The sequence below is a fragment of the Dasypus novemcinctus genome, chromosome X (assembly GCF_030445035.2).
Source record: "Dasypus novemcinctus isolate mDasNov1 chromosome X, mDasNov1.1.hap2, whole genome shotgun sequence".
Taxonomy (NCBI): Eukaryota; Metazoa; Chordata; class Mammalia; order Cingulata; family Dasypodidae; genus Dasypus; species Dasypus novemcinctus.
The window spans coordinates 116,474,213-116,496,282 of NC_080704.1; the positions used below are offsets into that span (position 1 = coordinate 116,474,213).

Consider the following 22,070-nt stretch of genomic DNA (forward strand, 5'->3'; position numbering starts at 1 on the left):
ACCACTTTCTTCCTTCTTCCATGGTTTCCAATGAGAGGTTGGCAGTTAACCTATTGCGTTTCCCTTTATGTGATGCTTTGCATTTCTCTTGCTGCTTTCAGCATCCTCTCTTTATCTCTGATATTTGTCATTCTGAATAGTAGGTATCTCAGAGTATGTTTATTCAGATTTATTCTGTTTGCAGTGCACTGTCCTTGAATATTGATATATACGTCCTTCATAAGGATAGGGAAGTTTTCAGTCATTATTTCCTCAAATATTCTTTCTGCCCTTTTTCTCCTTCTGGGACACCAATAATACATGTCTTTTTGTGTTTTATAAAGTTTTCATTCAGTTCACTGAAACCCTGTTCTGTTTTTTCCATTCCCTTCTCTTTCTTTTCTACTATATTTTCCAGTTCATTTACTCTGTCTTCAAAATCACTAATTTCATCTTCAGGCAATTCAAATCTGCTCTTTTGTGCCTCTGATGTATTTTTAATCTCATCCATCATGTCTTTCATTCACATAAGCTCTGTTCCTTTTCTTTGTAGGTTTTCAAATTGTTCTTTATGCTCACCCAATGTCTTCTTAATATCCTTTATCTCTTTCATCCTATTTTCTTTTGATTGTTGAATTGATTTAGGAGATTTGTGATTATAATTGATTAATTGTCCTAAATCCTGTATCTCTTTGGGATATTTGGTTTGTTTCTTTGGCTGGGCCATATTTTCCTTTTTTCCTGGTATGGCTTCTAAGTTTCTGCTGATGTCTTGGCATCTGAATATGTTGGTAAATTTATTCTGTTGGCCAATTTCTCTCTCTTGCCTATTGTTATAATTTTTCCACACCTCTTTTTTTGGTATTTGTTCCAACCTATCCTAAGTCTTTAAAATTGCCCAGCTTAACTTATCAAAATCATGCTAGGGACTCATTAATGTGGTACAGATTTTCTCCCAGAAGTTAGAGAACAGAAAGCCCCAATTGCAATTTTTGTCCATGCAATTTTCAGACAAGCCAGCAGATGGTGCTCATTGGCACACTTTTCCATGGAAGTATATTTCTCTCAGTTTTTCTTTGTTTTGTTCTGGCTGGCGCCAAGATTCAAAGTGGGCTCAGGTGGCTGAATTTACTGAAGAAAAGACCCCCAATTCCTCCTCCCTGTTCCCTTAAAACAGCTGGTAGCAAGAAAGGCATCTGCTCCCCTCTCAGCCACAATGAGCCCGAGTTTTTACCCAAGCTCAATTCCTTGGGTAGAGGGAGGGGAGCCCTTCCCAGTGGCCAGGAGGTTTAATAACTCCTGGGAGTTGTGAAGCACTATCCTGTTTTGCTGACTCCCCAAGCAGATATCTCAGGCAGCTTTTGGCTCAATCTCCATGGTTTTGGGGAGAAAACTGAGCCTGGTTGCTTACTCTGATACCATCTTCGCACAATCACTTTCTTAAATTTTAAAAAGATAATTTTTAGTGTTTGTGACCAGTCGAAAAGAAAAAAGAAAAAAAACCTAGGTTCTTTGTATTTCCCCTATCTTAATCTCTGAGTATGATTCAGTAAATCAAAGGCATATTTCTTGATTTTGGCTTTCCCTTTTTAGTGATGGAGTTGTTGATCTTTTTCCTAATGTTATTATTAACTAATTTCAAAAGGCATAAACAAAGTAATTTAATCAGTTAATACAAGTCCAGTCATATTCTTAATTGCATATTTGATGTTAGTTCTCTGGTAGACAGGCTTTTAAAATAGCTTTACTTAACCCTATACTCCCCTAATAAAAGTGAACATTATTGTGCTGTTTCTCAAGTAGTGAAATTTAGAACTTGTTTTGGAATTATTAGACTCAGTATGTATTTGTATATAATTGCTTATTTCCATCTAAAAGAGAACTTCCTTAATCATGGAGATACACCACAGAGCAAAGGAATATTAGAAAAAGAATTATGTTACTCCTATCTGAGTTAGGGAAAATTCATGCTGAGATTAGAATTTACTGAATTATAGCTTAACAATTTCCTTTTAATAGTATCTTTAGAGACTAGAGCTTGATGGTCCAGTTGATCAACTCATTGTAACACTCAGGAAACGTTTCTGCATATTGACTTCAGATTAACAATGTAAATTTCATTGAACTGAATTTTATTTTTTCTATTCTATTTAAATTCTACCAATAATATATGAACACATGCTTTTATAAAAAGTTAATAATACAGACGCATAAGGAGTAAAAGTAAAAATGTCCTTTATACCAAATCTTCTTTGCCCCATTTCCTTTCCAATGGAGATCGTCTCATAATAAGTTTGGTCCCTTATTCTACACATGTATGTTTATGCAACATAATTTTGTGTGCTTTCCATACATTGTGTATATCTAGAGCCATAGTATACATACTGTTCTGTACCTAGCTTAATTGCGTCTATGTTTTTCTTTCTTTTTTCAATATATTTTCAACAATTTTATTTGTTACTGTACATAAAGATCCTGTCCCATTGTTTTTAATGGCTGCATGATATTCCACTGCATTGCAAATAACACTATAATGAATAGCCTTATAAACATATAGAATTATTTTTATTATATAGATTACTAAATGGGAAATTGCTAGGTCAAAATAGGCACTTTAATTTATGTCTTTTTAAGCATTTATAAAAACAGTAACATCCAAACGACTGTGAAATAGAACCCATGTGAAAAGTTATAAATAGAATGTTTTCTTTTCACACATTCACATACCCCAAATCCCAAGTCAGCAATTTTTCCCGAAGTAACACTTTCAGCAATTTCTCATGAAATCTTTTGGAAAAGCATTTTTATGGGTGTATACACAAGGGTATACATATATATATGATATTTCATCAATTTTAAGATTCAGTTTGTTTACAATTTGAAATCTCTGAAATTGGGGTGCATTTTACAATCAAAAGCATTTTAAAATTATAATTGGAAGCATTTTTCTTCATTTATTGATACATTAAATAAGGCTGCATCTTCCCAATTTAGGTGTTTTCATGATGTATTTTTATTTACCCATATGAAATCTTACTGTACATCTGTTACGTACCTAGTTACTATCAATGAATAAACTTTGGCAGATGTTATCAATGCATAAATATACCTCTTATTCTTTTTCATAACTACATAATATTTTACAATTAGGTAGTATTTTAAATAATTTATACTCTTTGTGGATACTAAAGATACTTCCTTATTTTGTGTGTACAAATATATGCTTTATTTAAGAATACTATGTGTATACTAAGATTCCTTGGCAAATATCTCCACAGAATAAATTCTGAGTAGAGTTATTGGAGAAAGCATATATGTGCCTTTTTAAAATTGTTGTTTTATTTTTTATTTTTTACAACATCTTTCATTAGTGTGGTATATTTATTACAATTGGTGAGCACATATTGAAGCATTACTACTAACCATTAACTATTTTAATATTGATAGTTATTGCCAAATTTTCCTGTTAAGTCACTCTACCATTTATACACTCATGATTAGTGTAAGAGATTTCCTATTTTCTACTTATGTTTATAAATGCTGGCTATTTTCCATCTTATAATTTTTTCAATCTAATGGGTAAAAAGTAGTGTATCATTGTTACATAAATTTGAATTTTCCTGAGTACAAGTGAGATTTCATATGTTTATATATCTCCTGCAAATTGTCTATTTATACTCTTTACGTCATTTGTTATGAGGGGGTTTATCTTTTTCTTACTGGTTGTAATAATACTTTATAAAGAGGGATGATACTTCCATTATCTATTATATATTTTTCAAATATTTTTTTCCACTCAATTGTTTGTCTTTTGATGTTGTTTTCTCTGCATTTCATCATATAGAAATTTAATTTTTTACAGTTCAATTTCGTACTCATTCATTTAAAAAGTATATCTATCGAATGTGTGTATGATGTGCCAGGTACTATTTCAGGTGCTGGAGATACAGCATAAATCAAACAGACAAAAATCCCTGCCTGATTGGAGCTTATATCTAGACAAAAGGCAAACAATAAACCAAATAAATAAGCATAATATCTTAGAAGGTGCTGAAAGTAATGGCAAAATATTGCTCAAGGATTGTGGATAGGAATTGCTGGGAATTGTTAACTTTCGAAATAGATCAATAAGGGAAATTATCTCTGCTAGAATAACAATTGAGGAAAGTTCTCATTGCAGTAAGGGAGTGCGTCATGCAAGGACCCTTAAGTGGACACATACATGACATGTTTGAGGAATATAAATGGATTAAGCAGAGTGAGTGAGGTGAAACTAAATAGGAGATGAGTTCAGGTCAGTGTTGCGGGCCAGATCATCTAGAGCCTTGTAGATCATTGGAAGTTGTTTTCTTCCAAGTGAAATAAGGAGCGACTGGAAAGTGTAACATGAACGTTAATTTCTAAAAATACCACAGCTATTGTTTTAGAAATAGATTATAGAAGAATAAGGATGAAAGCAGGGAGACCAGTTATGAGCTTATTTAAATAATTCAGGCTAGTGATGTTGATACCTTGGACCAGGGTGGCAGCAGTGAAAGTAATAGGTGGTGGTCAAATTTTGAATATATTCCAAGGCAAGCCAGCAACATTTGCTGACAGATTATATATCGACTATGAGACAAAGAGAACAATTGACGATGACCCCAAAATATTTATTCCGAATAAATGGAAAAATGGAGTTGATACACACTGAGATAAGAAAGTCTTTGAGAAGAGCAGATTTAGTGGGGAAAATCAGGAGTATAGTTTTGGAAAGAATAAATTTAGGAATTAGATAATCCAGAGTTCAGGTGAGAGTTTGAGCAGGGGATATAAATTTGGGAGTTACCAACCTGTTCATTGTATTTGAAACCATAACACTGGATGATGTCACAAAGGGGGAGAGTGTAGAGAGGAAAGAGAAAAAGACCAAGAACAGACCCATGAGGAACTTTGTGGTAAGAGATCAAAAAGCAGATGAATAATCAGCAAAGGAAAGTTTAGAAAGAGCAGTTAGAGAGGTGCAAGGAAACCAGTAGAGTGTGGGGGTCCTAAAAGCTAAGAGAAGAAAGTGTTTTCAAGGAAGGAGAGTGAGTAGCAGAGCAAAATGGGCCACAGCAATTTTGTATAATAGTAGAGGTGGAAGCCTGAATGGAATGGGTACAAACAAGACCAGGAGGAAAGGAATTAGGAACAGTGAGTATAGACAAATGTTTAAAGGAGTTTACCTGTAAAAGTTTACAGAGAAATAGAATGATAGCTGGTAGAGGATGTGGGATGAAGAAAAGGTTTTGTTTGAAGGTGGAATGTTTATATGGTAATGGGAATAATCTACTTGAGAAAGAAAAATTGAGGATTCAGAAAAAGAATTTCTAGAGTTATATTTTGAGTAGGTAAGAGAGCATGGAATATAATGCACTTAGATAGGAGCCTGAACAGTTTATCCATAGAACAGAGAAGATAGAGTATGTGGGCACAGATTTAGGGTAGGTAGGTGAGTAGGATATTGTCATGGAAGATTGTGGAAATTATTTTCTGATTACTTCTGTTTTCTTTCTGAAATTGGAAAATAAGCTCATCAGTTGAGGGGGAGAATGTGGGGAGAAGAGGTAAGGAAGGCTTTAGGCATGTCTTTTAGGATTTCTTTTTAATCTTGCACTTGTTTTTTAAAGACTACCACATGCTAAAATTATAAAAATAGACCTCTATATTTTATTCTGGTACTTTCCTGGTTTTATTCTTTTTGTTTACATCTTTAATCCATCTGAATTTTTTATATGTTGTGTGAGGTAAGTAACTTTAAAAAAAATCCAGTTGACTCAACCCTGTTTGTTACACACTCCATTCTTATATATGATGGGACCAAAATTAGTAGCTCATCTCTGAAATTATAATGGATAGAAGCAGGAAAATATGTTTAAATATGTTTCATTTGACAAATGTTTACTGTATATTCCACTCTTCAACCAAGAAGCTATCTTTTAGTTTATTTATGTGGCCTACAAATACATTTCAATAAGCAAATTCTACACTAAATTCATAAACTTGCTTAGCTGATAAAAGAAGGAAATAATGCTTTTAAAGTAACCCGTTGTTCCTTTCAGATAGGATTATTATATCTTAAAATGGTGATGCCTTCTTAGCTCAATTCTGCTAGAACTGGGTAGTCCTTTCCTTTGTACAGTTCTGATATGCACAAATTTCAATTACCATGATTTAATTAAATAACACATAGCCCTCCAAAACACAGTTCAAATATCAATTATCATGGAATATCAGCTCTTCAAACAACAAAACACTACGTAAGTAACAGATGTGCATCATGATCTATGAAAAATCGTGTTCTCTCAAAATTTCTCATTGATTAGTACTGCATATCTCTTATTCAGTTCTCAGACAGCAATTCATGTACTTGTGTTGCCTCCTTGTCTCCTAGGGATAAACCAACATGACATTTTACAAAAAACAATAACAAAAATAGGAAATTGGCTAAGAAAAATGAAAGTGCACCAAAGAAATGAAAAGTAATAACACTGGAAATGAAATTTGAATTTAACATATACAGAATTATAGAAGAAAAAGCTGATCATAGGAATATTGATACTGCCACCATGTGAGAGATTTTAGATATGCAGTCAAGGAACTTAATGAAAACATATTTTCTTTTTTTTTTTAAGTTTTATTTTATTTCTTTCCCCTTCCCCCCTGTTGTCTGCTCTCTGTGTCCATTCACTGCGTGTTCTTCTGTGTCTGCTTATATTAACAGATGGCACTGGGAAACTGTGTCTCTTTTTTTGTGGCATCAGCACTCTGTGTGTGTGGAACCACTACTGGGAGGGCTGCGTTTTTTTCACCTGGGGTGGCTCTCCTTGAGGGGAGAACTCCTTGCGCATGGTGGACACCTCTGCATGGCATGACACTCCTTGCACGTGGCGGCACTGCGCATGGGCCAGCTCACCACATGGCTAGGAAGCCCTGGGTATTGAACTCTGGACCTCCTATATGGTAGGCAGATGCTCTATGAATTGAGCTATATCTGCATCCCTATTTTCTGATACATATATAAATGAGGAAAATGACTGAAAAAGGATGCTGTACCAGAGGAAGTGAAGCCAGAAAAAAATCACATTAATAGGATTCTTGAAGATATTTCATGAGAATAAAAGTGCAAAGAAAAAATGTGGGAAGCTGATCCAAACTCAGAAAGGATATACTAAGACATAGAAAAAATGCTTGCTCTATATTTCAGATTATATGTCAAGAAGAGGAAGAATTTCCCATTAATAGTATTTGGCTATTTTATTGGTTTCATTTTTGCAGAAACTTTGGTTCACAGAAGGGTTACAACTGGAGCAGGGGAAGATCATTGATGTGTGGTTCCAGTGATGGGGGATACATGGGAGGAAGTTCACCTGGGCTTACATATAAGTGTGCACAAATGCTCACGGGATATTGTCACATTAGGTCTAGACTCACACCATAATGGGGAAAATACTAAATTCCCATCCTGAAGAGCTCTGCTACATTCTCTAATCAAGCAGCAACAGTCCCCCAAGCAGAGGGGAAAGATGGTGAAGGAGGATAGTCCATTGATGAGCCCTTGATATTGATGACTATGCTTGTGAAACTTTGCTCTTGAAATTGAAACTTAGCCTAGTATTTTGGGGTGCCTAAGAGTTTGCCTCCTGAGAGCCTCCTTGTTGCTCAGATGTGGACTGTCTCTAAGCCAAACTCAGCCTATAAATGCATTACCTTCCCCCCCAGCGTGGGAAATGACTCCTAGGGATGAGTCACCCTGGCACTGAGGGATTATTACCAAGCACCAATTAGCAAGGCAACTGGAAAAGACCTTGAATAAAAGGGAGGAAGGTTAAAGACAAATGAGTTTATATGGCTGAGACTTCAAAGTGAGTTGGGAGGTCATCCCATAGGTAACGCGTATGCACATCTCAGCAGGATCTCATAGACTGCAAAGTCGATACTACCTCAAATAGTGGGTCTCCTAACAGCTCTGGTGACACCCAGGTCCTTTTGTTAGGGCAGATACCTCCAGAGTTTGGTGCCTTGCAAGTAGGTCCTACTTTGGAGTTTGTGCTCCTGAAAGCCACACAGTTGGACTCAGTTATAGCTTCCCTACACATGGCTCATCTGTCCCTTCTATTTATTTATTAGTATTTTTTAAATTGAATTTTAATTTTTTTAAGGTACATAGATCACAAGAAATGTTATGGTAAAAAATATAAGAGGTTCCCACATACTCCACACCCCACACCCCCATTCCTCCCACATCAACAACCTCTTTCATCATTGTGGCACATTCATTGCATTTGGTGAATACATTTTGGAGCACTGCTGCACCACATGGATTATAGTTTACATTCTCCCTCAGTCCATTCAGTGGATTATGGCAGGGTATATAATGTCCAGCATCTGTCCCTTCAATATCATTTAGGATAACTCCAAGTCCCGAAAATGCCCCCACATCTCATCTCTTCTTCCCTCTCCCTGCCTTCAGCAACTACTGTGGCTACTTTCTCCAAGTCAATGCCACAGTTTCTTCCATTACTAATCACAATAGTTCTATAGTAGAATATCAGTGAGTCCATTCTAATCCATATTTTATTCCTCCATCCTGTGGACCCTGGGTTGGTGATGTCTACTCCACCTCTATATCAAGAAGGGAGCTTAGATCCCACATGGTTGATGGATGCGATTCTCCTGCTTGGAGTTGTAGGCACTCTCGGTTCCCAGGTGAGGTGGTTGACCATCTTCACCTCCCTGTTAGCTGACCTGTGCAAGTCCAACAGTCACAGAGTAGTTGCTACAACACTGCTGAGGCTTAGGACCCAGCTGGCACATGGCCAGTCCAGAGAGTCAAGTCTCCTGGGTATACACCAACCCCAGTGCCAACCACAGGTTCAGCAAAAATGACAGAAGAGGCATGTGTAGAAAGTTCAAATCTGAGTCCATCTCCATCACACTCAGGAACACAAATTCCAAATTAAGGCCCACTGACAAGGGAATGAACTCTAGAGCCAGTTGCCGTGATCATAGAACCTGTGTGTCTCTGTAACTCTCAGGAACACCAGTGTCTGAGCTTGCATCTACTTTGGCTATCTCTGTTATCCTGCTGAAGCATGAGAAAGCGCAACACCTGTGAAGACCTCCTGATTCTTTTTTGAAGACTCTTAGCCATAGATACTCATTTCCCTTTACCATTGCCCCCTTGTATTCAAGGTCTTTTCCTAGTTGCATCACCAGTTAGTAATTGGTGGTAATCCCTTGGCACTGGGGAGACTCATCCCCAGGAATAATGTCCCACAGTAGGGAGAAGGTATTGCATTTATATGCTGAGTTTGGCATAGACAGTGGCCACATTTGAGCAAATTGGTGACACTCAGAAGGTAACTCTTAGGCACCCTGCATCTCTAGGCCTAGTTCAAATTTCAGCCAGACAGGCTCATAAGCATAGTCATCAGTATCAAGAGCTCATCATTGGAGCATCCTTCGTCACTGGTATTTACCCTTGCACTTGGGGGATTGTTGCTGTTCTCTTGGGGAATGTGACAGAGCTCCCTTGGCTAGGAACTCAGCGCTCCCTCACTTGTCATTTGTAACTGTAACTACTGTGAAAATGCCCAACATATATCTGAACATTTTTTGTACCCTATATATATATATACCCTGGAGAACTCCCTCCCAACTGTGTGTCCCCCATCAATAACACACCATACCAGTTTTTCTCGCCTGCCATAGTTGAACCCCTTTGTGTTCCAAATCTTCTTCAAAAATGAAGCCTAAAATATTGCCAAATTCAATTAATAGTAAAATCAAATAGTGGTAGATTTTAAGATTAGAAATAGAATATATACTAATTTAGAAAAACTAAAAGTAAAAAGAAATTGGGGTATTAAAAAATAAAAAATATCATAAAACTTTGACCTTTTGCCTTTTATCACTGCAATAGGTGTTGCCCTTTTTGTACAGTGGAAAAGCAATTTCATTTCGTCTGCAGTGTCTACATCCTTTCTTTCTTTTTTCCTAATTTTTAATTTTGTCTTCAAAAAAGTTTTACACCACAGTAAAGTCACATATATAATGTAGGGGACTCTCATATCTCTAACATTAAACCCTTTCCACTTTCCCCCTTCCCCTGCAATGATCTTTTTACATGTTCTTGTTATATTTGCTGCAGCTGATGTGCAGATATTGATATATAGCTATCAAATATGTTTCCATTTTGGTTTATATTTTAGACTGTACAATTTTCTAAAATTTTAGTTACCTTATGTTTTACATTATGGTTTATATTTTAGCCTATAGACTTTTATACGATTTTGGGGTAACTTGCCATGCCCCATATCCATCATTGCACGATCTTGTGGAACACTTCCATTGCCCCTCAGTTACCCTGGTTCCATCTATTCTATTCCTCTCCCAACAGTGACAATCTTCACTGCTTGAAGGACTAGATACACAGATACTTATAACAATGCTCAGGGCTTGACCTACTAGACTGTCCTCCCCCACTGGGAGCCACCAGTTCTCTTGAGAGACACAATTCCTTCTATTTCAGAACATCAGGCATCCCCAGGATGTGGGTACACCTTCCCACTCATTGCATGGGTCTCCACCCAATGATATAATACACTATGACAAAATGAGCACTCATACACTCACTGGAAGCCTGCCCCTGTGCCAGATGATACCCCCCCCCCTTAAGCATCTTAAACAGGTAATCCTTCCTTATAATATTTTCCAAATAATTTCTCAACATTGTAGTTTCAACCACATACCCGACAATCTCCCATGTTCAACTGTTCCCCTCAGCCCTTCCCCCAATTCCTTGGTCTGTCTGACTCATGCTCCCATCCTCAGCCTTCCTCAAGCCTGCAAAGCCCCACACAAAGGTATCACTATGCCCCCATCTTATCCCTTCCCTGTACAATTGCCTCCCTTTACTTTGTCATAGATTTCCCCAATCTAGGCATCAGCTCACAACCTTCCTCTCCCCCCCAATTACCTGTAAGCCTATCATGCATTCTCTGTCTCTAAGAGACAGCTTGGTTTGCTTATTTCATATCAGAAAGGTCATATAGTGTTTGTCCTTCAATGCTTGGCTTGATTCACTCAACATAAGGTCCTCAAGATTCATCCATGTTATCCCTTATGTTTGTACTGCATTCCTTCTTATAGCTGAGTAGTATTCCATTGTATGTATATACCACATTTTGTTTATCCATTCATCTGTTGATTGACATTTGGGTTGATTCCACCTTTTGGAAATAGTGAACAATGCCGCTGTGAACACTGGTGTGCATATATCGGTTTGAGTCCTTGTTTTCAGTTCTTCTGGATATATACCAAGCAGTGGAATTGCTGGTCATATGGCAAATCTATAGACAGATTTTTGAGAAACCGCAAAACCTCCTCCACATTGGTTGGATCCTTTTGCATTCCCACCAGCAGTGGATGAGTGTTCCCATTCCTCCACATCCTCTCCAACACTTGTATTCTTCTGTTGTTGTTGTTGTTTTTTTTTTGATAGGCACCAGTCTTATGGGAGTAAGATGGTATCTAATTGTAGTTTTGATTTATATTTCCCTAATAGCTAGTGATTTTGGGCATCTTTTCATGTGCTTTTTAGCCATTTGTTTTTCCTCTTTGGAGAAGCATCTGTTCAAATCTCTTGCCCATTTTTTAATTGGGTTGTTTGTCATTTTATTTTCGAGACATAGGGGTTATTTTTATATGCAGGATATTAGTCTCCTATCAGATATATGGTTACCACATATTTTTGGGTAGGCTCTCTTTTCACTTTCTTGACAAACTCCTTTGAGGTACAAAAGGCTTTAATTTTGAGGAAGTCCCATTAACTATTTGTTCTTTTGCTGCACATGCTTTGGGTGTGAAGTTCATGAAGCCATTTCCTATTACAAGGTCCTGTAGATGCTTCCCTTCATTGTTTTCCAAGATCTTCATGGTCTTCTGTTTAAACCTATAGTTGGTGCTGGAGTTTATAGGTATATGTCCAGGAGACTGGAATCTTTGGGCAGGTCATGGCCCAGCTGGACCCTGAGCCTCAGCTGAGTTGCAACACCTACTCTCCAGTTCCTTGGACTCACCCAGGACAACTAACAAGGAGGTGATGATGGACAACCATCATACCAAGGAAATGAGAGTGCCAACAACTGCAAGCAAGAGAGTCCTATCCATGGGCTGTATGGGATGAAAGCCCCCTCTCAATCAGAGGTGGAGTGGATATCACCATCCTAGAATCCTCAGGATTGGAGAATGAACTGTGGAGTAGAGTGGACTTACTGTTATTCTACTATAGACTTATTGTGATTCTATCAATTGAAGTAATTACAAATTGGAGGACTCAAATTTCTGAATTTAAAAATGTACTACAAAGCTGAAGTACTCATAACAATGTTATACTGGCTCAAGGAATGATATATAGAGCAATGGAATAGATTTGGGAGTTTATAAATGAACCTGTGCATTTTTGGTCAATTGATTTTCAACAACAAATAGTATCTTTCATCAAATGATGCTGAAAGATATCTTTAAGCAAAAGGAATTTGGACCTCTGCTCACACCATATACAAAAATTAATTCAAAATGGAACAGTTATTTAATTTTTTTTTTGATTTTGAGAAAGAAAAATTATTTATTGATGGCCGGCCAGACTCGGAGCTTTCTATTTCAAACCCGAGCCCCAAACAAGATTTTCAAGTACCTTTTATACAGGGTGGGGAGTCAAATGGTGCTTTTATCAAAGAAAACTACTTTTTTTGTTAGTTAAGTTTCTGCCTGAGTACCAGATAGGTTTTGAATTAACATATTTAAGAGCTAAAATGACAAAATAAGTAAATCTTCATAATCTGCATGATCTTGGCTTCAGCAGTTGTTTCTTAGCTATGGCATGAAGAGCAGAAATTACAAAAGAAAAAATAAATTGCTCTACATTAAAATTAAAATTTTTGTACTGCAAACAATACCATCAAGAAAATTAAAAGACAACCACAAAATGACAGAAAATAATTGCAAATCATATGATCCTATAAGGAACTTATATCCAGAATATATAAAGAACACTAAGAACACAATAATAAGGCAAACAATCCACTTTTAAAAATTAGGATTTGAATAGACATTTCTCTAAATAAAATATGCAGACGTACAATAAGCACATGAGAAAATGCTCAGAATCATTAGTCTTTAGGGAAATGCAAGTAAAAACCCACAATATGATACCATTTCGAAGCCTCTAGGATAACAACAATAAAAAAAGATAGACAATAACAAGTTTTGTTGAGGTTGTTGAGAAATTGGAACTCTTATACATGGTGGGGGGATGTAAAATGGTACAGCTGCTGTGGAAAACAGTTTGGCAGTGCCACAATTTTAAGCATAGACTTACCATGTGACCCAGCAGTTCCACTCCTAGGTATACTCCTAAGAGAAATGAAGGCATATATCCACGCAGAAAACTTGTAAATGAGTGTTCATAGTAGCATTATTCATAATAACCAAAAAGTAGAAACAACCCTAATGACCATCAATTGATGAATAGATAAATTGTGGTATATGCATACAATGGAATATTATTCGGCAATAAAAAAAACTACCACTACTTGCTACAACATGTATGAACCCCAGAAACAATTATACTAAGTGAATGAACAAAACACATGAGGACATTGGCTGGATAATTCCATTTATGTGAAATATCCAGAATAGGCAAATCTACAGAGACAGAAAATAGATTAGTGGTTGCCAAAGCCTAGGGGAGAAAGGAATGGGGAGTGATTGCTAATGGTGTACAGTTTTTCTTTGACTGGGGGTGAAAATTTTCTGAAATTAGATTGTAATGATGGTAGTACTACCCTATATATACTAAAATACACTGAATTGTATATTTTAACTGTGTGAATTGTATAGTATGTCAATTTTATCTCACTCAAGTTGTTTAAAAGTCTAATGATGCACCTTATTGGAATAAACGTAAGGTCACTATTTATTATAAAAATAATGTTGTCCAACAATTGACATTTTGACTCATTAGTAATTATATACTACATTTTCAGATTTATATCAAAGCTTGATATTGGAAAGCTTTATATATTTGTGTTTTAAGTATATCAAGCCACTTCTAGCAAAAATCTTGAAGATCTTTGATTTCTCTGCAAGTACATGAACAATAAAAATTAGATAAAACTTAAAGTAGCAAATTTTAGTTCTTTTCAGAACACCAGTGAAGTTTTTACTTTTTAAAGAAATCTACTTATTTGAAGGAATAGGGTCACAGGGTGGTGAGAGGAACTGCATCAGAACAAGTGCTGGCAGAACTTAAAGATAAAGATAATTTGTAAAATTTAACATACTTCGATATCTTTAATATTCAGGAGTTTGTCTATACTTTTTACTGCCTTTCAGGTTTACCACTAGCTATTAGAATTTTATTTTTGTCTTTTGGTTATAAATTATTGGTTTCCTAATATGAATCATGATAGTTTATTCAAAGCTTTGCTGAATAAATAACTAAGACTCGGTTCAACTCAATTTAATTGTATACTATTTTGTGCTGAGAAGTAGGCTGGATGTTTATTTCATAGGAGTTCACAAAAAGTACAAACATTCCCAAAGACTCAATTGGTTTTAAATGAATAAATAAGATGACATTAAGTGAAAAAAAATATTGCCATAATTAAGGAACACTTGAGTCACAAAGAAATGATCTTATTCTCCTAGATGAATGTAAGAACTAGGTGAAGAAAGAAGCATTCAGTAAATTTTTTGAGCACTAACACTTTGTAAAAAAGGACATAATCTTCATGGGCAGAGCACTGATCATTGTGGTAGAGATTTGGAGTTAAGATTTTTTTCACTGTTATTGGAAAAATTTGCTTTAATTGTGGAACTGGATGTAGAGTCTTCTAAAGATCTATTCTATTAGAAGAAAACAATGCAAATATTCATTGAGCAAATAATTATTATATGTGAATTATCTATCTCGCCTCAATTTGAGCCTACCTGAGCTCTTAGGGTAAGCTCTCTTGTCCACCAAGGTTGATGGTAGAAATGGGATTTGATATATACACTGAAGAATTAATAGGCTTCTTCAGGTTAAGATGGAATTTATCTTTTGCAATAGAAATAACTGTAGCTATTAGTTGACATGCCTATTGCAAGCAATGAATTGCGTTGTAAAGACAAAGGATGCTGAGCACAGGTTCTGAAGTTAGACTGTCTGGATCCAAATACAGATTCCACCACTTATTGTATGCATCACTATAATATGGGAACAATAATAGTATTCTTCTTATGGGGTTATTAATAATTAATGAGAATAATGCAGCTACATTTAGAAGAAATACCATGAACTCTGGACTCTAAAAGAGACCTTGAATCAAATACAAACTCTGTCCTTGAGTGTGACCTTGACAACCAACATTCCAGGGAACCAAGAGTGCCTACAACTGCAAATAGGAGAATCACATCCATCAACCATGTGGGATCTAAGCCCCTTCTCGATTTAGAGGTGGAGTGGACATCACAATCACAGGGTCCACAGGGTAGAGGAATAAAATATGGATTAGAGTGGACTTACTGGTATTCTACTATAGAACTATTGTGACTCTAGCAATGGAAGAAACTGTTTCATTGATGTGGAGATAGTGGCCAAGGTAGTTGCTGAGGGCAGGGAGAGGGAAGAAGAGATGAGATGTGGAAGCATTTCTGGGACTTGGAGTTGTCCTAAATGATATTGCAGGGACAGATGCTGGACATTATATATCCTGCCATAACCCCCTGAATGTACTGGGGAGAGTGTAAACTACAATGTAAACTACAATCCATGTGGTGCAGCAGTGCTCCAAAATGTATTCACCAAATGCAATGAATGTGCCACAAAGATGAAAGAAGTTGTTGATGGGGAGGAGTGGGATGAGGTAGGGTGTGGAATTTATGGGAACCTCTTATAATTTTAATGTAACATTTTTTTGTGATCTCTGTATCTTTTTTTAAAAAGGCAATTAAATTTTAAAAAGTCAAAAAAAAAAGTGACCTTGGGTTGTTGACTTCTTTCAGCTTCAGTTTTCTCATTTATAATTGGGTATGATAAAACCTAATTCACAGGGCTGTTGTGATGATTAAATGAAACAATTTATGTAAAGCACTTAGCAGAGTGCCTGACATATAGTAAAAACTCTATAAATAAAGATACATTGTTCAACCATCTAAATTAAGTAAAGACATCAGCTTCATCTTTTTATTTATGTTTTCAGGGTGAACCTGGTCTACCTGGATATCCTGGCAACCCAGGTATTAAAGGTTCTGTCGGCAATATTGGCTTACCTGGATTACCAGGGACTCCTGGAGCAAAAGGACAACCAGGCCTTCCTGGATTCCCAGGTAACATTCCTTTTTTTTAATTCTTAGTTTTCTTGGATTTATTAATATTTTAATTTATTTTATGTTTGCCTTCTTTCCTTCCTTATCTGCTCTAACCAGGACCACATTGTGACTTCTTATTTGGCACACTTGCATTCGATTTTCTGAACAGATTTTGCCGAGAAACATGATCTTGAAGTAGTTCTTTCCCTTTTCTTTGCCAAATTTCTTTCTACATAAAATGAGAATGACTATTACTAACTCAGCAGGACAATATCCTGTGAACAAGAGAGGCTGTTTGGTGGAGTATTTTTCAATTTTTTGACTGCTAGCCACAAGTCAATTAAGATGCTTTATTACTTTTGTAGGTGATAATACACTCTGCCAAGTCCTATCCTGCTGCTGATTCCCTTATGAGGTTGTAATCAGGCACACAACAGTGGCTGTTTGTAGAACAATGGTACAGTTCATTCAAACAGCAAGGATTGAGTCATTCAAGCAAAGGGACTTAGCACTATAGTCACTTAGGTAGCATGAGCTCCTTTATTGTAGTACCTGCTCTGTTCATGCTTGTATTTAATTTTTTTGTTTGTGGCATGGATAAGTGAAATTTTGGTTATAATTTTCTTAATCTTTTATTTTTTTAATTTTTTAATTTTTTAAATTTTATTCTTAACCTTTTAAATGAAGTATGAGATACATACATTAAAGTGCACTAAACTGTACAATTCAATAAATGAATTATTACCTATATAGATATCCATCTACCCCCATACATATGAAGATATAGAATATTTCCCCCATAAATTTTACTTACACTCCTTCATAGTAATCTCTCCCTACTGAGGTAACCACGACTATGACTGCTATCATCATCACTTAGATTTGCCTCATCTTGAATTTCATATAAATAGAATCATTCAATATATATCCTTATTTTGGCTTCTTTCACTCATCATTACGTCTGAAAGATTCATTTATGTTGTTGTATGTGTCAGTAGTTGATGGCCTTGTGGGTTATTTCCAGTTTGTTACTATCATGAATAAAGATGCTATGAAAATTTTTATGTATCTTTTGGTGAACAGATGCACTCATTTCTTTTAAACAAATACTTAGTAGAGAGATTATTGAATCATAGGTAGGTGTATATTTAACTTTAGTATATAGTGCCAATTATCCAAAGTTTTGTTTTTTTTTAATAAATTACAGTTCCATCTGCAGTGTATGAGACTTCCAATTGCTCCCTGTCAACAATATCACTTGACATTGTTAGTCTTTTTTATTCTAACTCCTCTGGAGGGTGTGTAGAGGTATCTTGTTGAGGTTTTAATTTTCATTCTCAAAACAAATAACAATATTAAGCACTTTTTCATATACTTATTGGCCATTTGGATAACCTCTTTTTAAAGTGCCTGTTCAAGGTGTTTTGCTTATTTTTCTATTCAGCTGTTTGCCATTTTTCCTATTGATTTAGCCCATTCTTTATAAAATCTAGATATGAGGCCTTTTTCAGATACATGTATTGCAGATACTTTCTCCCTGTCTCAAGGTTTGCTTTTCACTCTCTTAATGTTGTCATGTGATGAACAAAAGTTGTTAATTTTAATAAAGTCTAGTGTATTATATTTTCTTTCATGCTTGTTGCTTTTTTATTTCGATTTTTTTACTTGTCTTTTTTTAAAAGATACATAGATCACAAATAATGTTACATTAAAAATTGTAAGAGGTTCCTATATAACCCACACCCCACCCCACCCCACTCCTCCCATATCAACAATTTCTTTCATCTTTGTGGCACATTCATTGCATTTGGTGAATACATTTTGGAGCACTGCTGCACCACATGGATTATAGTTTATATTGTAGTTTACACTCTCCCCCAGTACATTCAGGGGGTTATGGCAGGATATATAATGTCCAGCATCTGCCCTGCAATATTATTTAGGACAACTCCAAATCCCAGAAATGCCTCCACATCTCATCTCTTCTTCCCTCTCCCTGCCCTCAGCAACTACCTTGGCCACTATCTCCACATCAATGAAACAGTTTCTTCCATTGCTAGAGTCACAATAGTTCTATAGTAGAATACCAGTAAGTTCACTCTAATCCATATTTTATTCCTCTATCCTGTGGACCCTGTGATTGTGATGTCCACTCCACCTCTAAATCAAGAAGGGGCTTAGATCCTACATGGTTGATGGATGCGATTCTCCTGCTTGCAGTCGTAGGCACTTTCAGTTCCTTGTTGTAATGATTGACCATCCTAACCACCCTGTTAGCTGACCTGGGTAAGTATATTGCTTAGAGACTTCAAAATGAGTCAGCAGTTCATCAGAGGGGTCACGGTTACCCACGTCTCAGCAGGATCCCAGAGATAGCCAAAGTAGATACAACCCCAGGTACTGGTGCTCCCAAGGGCTATGGAGGCACACAGGTTTTCGGTTCTGGCAGATGGCTCTGGGGTTCAGTGCATTGTCAGTGGGCCCTACTTTGGAATTTGTGCTCCTGGGAGTGACCGAGTTAGAGTCAGATGTGACGTTTCTACACATACCTCTTCTGTCACTTTTACTGAACTTGTGATTGGCACTGGTTTGGTGTATACTCAGGAGTCTTGAATCTCTGGACTGGCCATGTGTCAGCTGGGTCCTGAGCCTCAGCAGAGTTGCAACACATACTCTGTTGTTCTTTGGACTTACCCAGGTCAGTTTGTTGCTTTTTGTACCTATTTAAGAAATACTTGCATACTCAAGATTGTGGAAATATTCTCCTATGTTTTTTCCTAGAACCTCCAATTTTTTAACTTTCACATTTAGGTTTATGATCTGTCTTGAATAAAAATATGTTTATGCTTTCAGTTAGGTGTCAGAGGTTCATTTTGTTCCCATACAGATAACCAATTGCTCCACATTATTTTGTTTTCATGTGGATCACTGAAGAAAGTACTTATTTAAAACACCTTTCCCATAAAAATACTTTTCTTACTTCCAAATAGCCAAATAGTGGTGAACTGAGTTCATATTTTAAAAATAATTATTGAGATAAAATACACACATCACAAAATTTGCCATTTTAACTATTTTAAGTGTACAATTAAGTGTTATTATTTACATTTACAATATCTTGTGTTATGCAGCAATCACCATTATCTCCAATACTTTTTCATCACCCCAAACAGAAACTCTGTACACCTTGATTAAGCAATTTCTGTCTCCCCCAAACCTCTTGTAACCTCTAATATCATACTGCTTTTTTTTTTAACAAAACATGAGTTACCCTACAAATTGCAGTGGCTCCTTTGTCAAAGGATCAAATGATGATATACATAGTAGTTTATTTCTAAACCCTGTGTTCTGTTGAATTACTGTATTTTCCTGTTCATCCTTCTACACACAGCATTTTCTGAATTACTGTAATGTATATTCTTTTGAAATATGGTAGTGTTCATATTACAACTTTGTTCCAGTTTAATTTATTTTTAACTATTCTAGGTTTTTTGCATACATTTTGGAATATATTTATCAATTTCTGCTGGGTACAATACCTGCTGGGATTTTGATTAAGGCTACAAAAAATATCTATATAAGTTTGGGGAAAATTTATATTTTAACAGTATTAAATCTTCCTATCTATCAACTTCTTACCTATACATTTTTAAGGTATTTAATTTAATAATATTTTGTACTTTTCATTTTAGGAATCCTGAAAACCTTTTGTTACATTTATTTCTAGGAATATGATATATTCTGATTGTATTTTTAAATGGTATTGCTTATCTTAGTTCATTTTCCAATTGCTTATTGGTTGTATTTAGAAATGACAATTCATGTTGGAATGTTGAATTTATAGGAGGAAAATTATTAATTTTACTTATTTTAAGTGTTTGTTTATAGTTATTTTGGTTTTCTAAGCTGACTTAATGGCTCAAACATTTTTACTTGTAACTATTAGTTCTTTATGCCACTTATTTCTTTTTCTTGCCTAATTACACGTTAGGAGTTCCAGTACAATGCTTAATGGAAATGGTGATGGTCACCACCTTTATCATTTTCCTAACATTAGATGGAAAGTGTACAATATCACCAGTAAATATGATGTTAATGCCAGGAGTTTTATACATATATTTTATTAATTTAAGGAAATTCCCTTTTATTCCTAATTTATTGAGTTTTTTTTAAATCAAAAGTAGGTGTAGAGTTTTATAGAATCTGTTATCTGAATCTACTGAAATGATCATAAGATTTTTCTTCTTCACTCTGTTGCTATGGTGAATTATCTTGATTGATTTCCAGTGTAAAAACAACCTTACATTCTTAGGAGTAACCCCACCACGTGGTAAATATGAATTGTCATTTTCAAATATTTCCAGAACTTATTTGCTAATATTTTAAAGAATTTATCATCTATGGTCATTAGAGATATTGGCTTGCAGTTTTCATAGTACCCCTGTCAACATTTTGGTATCAGGGAATTTTTAGTTTCATAATATGAATTAGGAGGTTTTCCCTCTTTCTCTATGTTGACAGTTTCTGTAAGACTATTATTATTTTTCTTTAAATGTTTTGTAGAATTCACTAGTACAGGTATCCGGGCCTGTAGTTTTCTTCGGGAAAAAGTTTTAATTTCAGATTCAGTGTAATCTGTTGTCAAATTGGTTTAAAGTTGATAATTTTCTCACTTTGTCCTTTTAATTTCTGCAGAATCTGTGGTCAGCCTTAGATTTTTTGATGTAGGTAATTTTTGGTTTATCTTTTTTTTCTTGATCAATCTTAATAGGTGTTTATTAATTTTTATTAACCTTTGGAAAATAACTTTTGTCTTTGATTTTCTGTAGTGTTTGCCTGTTTTCTATTTCATTGAGCTCTGCTTGTATCTTTATTATTCCCCCCTTCTTCTTTCTGTGGATTTCATTCTTCTATTCTTTTTCCAGTTTCTTTCGGTAGAAAATTAGATCACTGGCTTTTCAGCTTTGTCTTTTCTAAGATAAGTATTTGAAACTTTAAATTTCTATCTAAGGAGTGCTTACGCTGAATCCTACACATTTTATTTTATTATTCTTTGTTTATCATTCAGTTTAAAGTATTTTTAATTTCCCTTTTGATTCTGTGTCTATCCATTGGTAATTTAGATTTATGTTGTTTAATTTACAAATATGTGAGACCTTACCAGATATCTTTCTCTTACTGAATTTTAGTTTAATTCCTTTGTGGTCAGAATACATAATGTCCAACACCTGGTCTATCTAGGTAAATTTTCCTTGTACAAATTAATATTATTTGCATTTTGTAGTTGTGTATATTATTCTATAAATATCAGTTTTGGGTAGTATTAAAATCTTCTGTGTACTTAACAATTTTTTGCATAATTTTTCTATCAATACTGAGAGGTAGGTGCTAAAATTTCCAATATGATTTTGAGTTTCTATTTCTTCCTTTTATTCTTTTGGGTTTTCTGTGTGTTGTGGGTTTTTTGTGTTTTTTTTTTTTTTGGTGGATATACTTTGAAGCTCTATTTTTAGGTTGATACAAATTCATTAGAATTATATTTTCATAAAGAATTGATCCTTTTACCATTATGAACTGACCTTTTTTTCGTAACACTCTGCTTTGTAGTCTGTTTTGTCTGATGTTAAATTAAGTAAATTATATTCTTTATGCTTAATATTTACATGGTATATATTTTTCTGTACTTCTACTTTTAACCTCTCTGCATAATT

At 35.3% G+C, this 22,070-nt stretch overlaps 1 protein-coding gene across 1 annotated transcript in view; it reads left to right on the forward strand.

Moving 5' to 3' along the window:
- The window catches only part of COL4A5 (collagen type IV alpha 5 chain), a 420,087-nt gene that overhangs the window by 340,862 nt on the left and 57,155 nt on the right, over positions 1 to 22,070 (forward strand). The window contains exon 37 of the mRNA XM_058291987.2: positions 16,251 to 16,377. Within this exon, the coding sequence (XP_058147970.1) occupies positions 16,251 to 16,377 (127 nt within the window). The remainder of the gene's footprint in view (positions 1 to 16,250; positions 16,378 to 22,070) is intronic.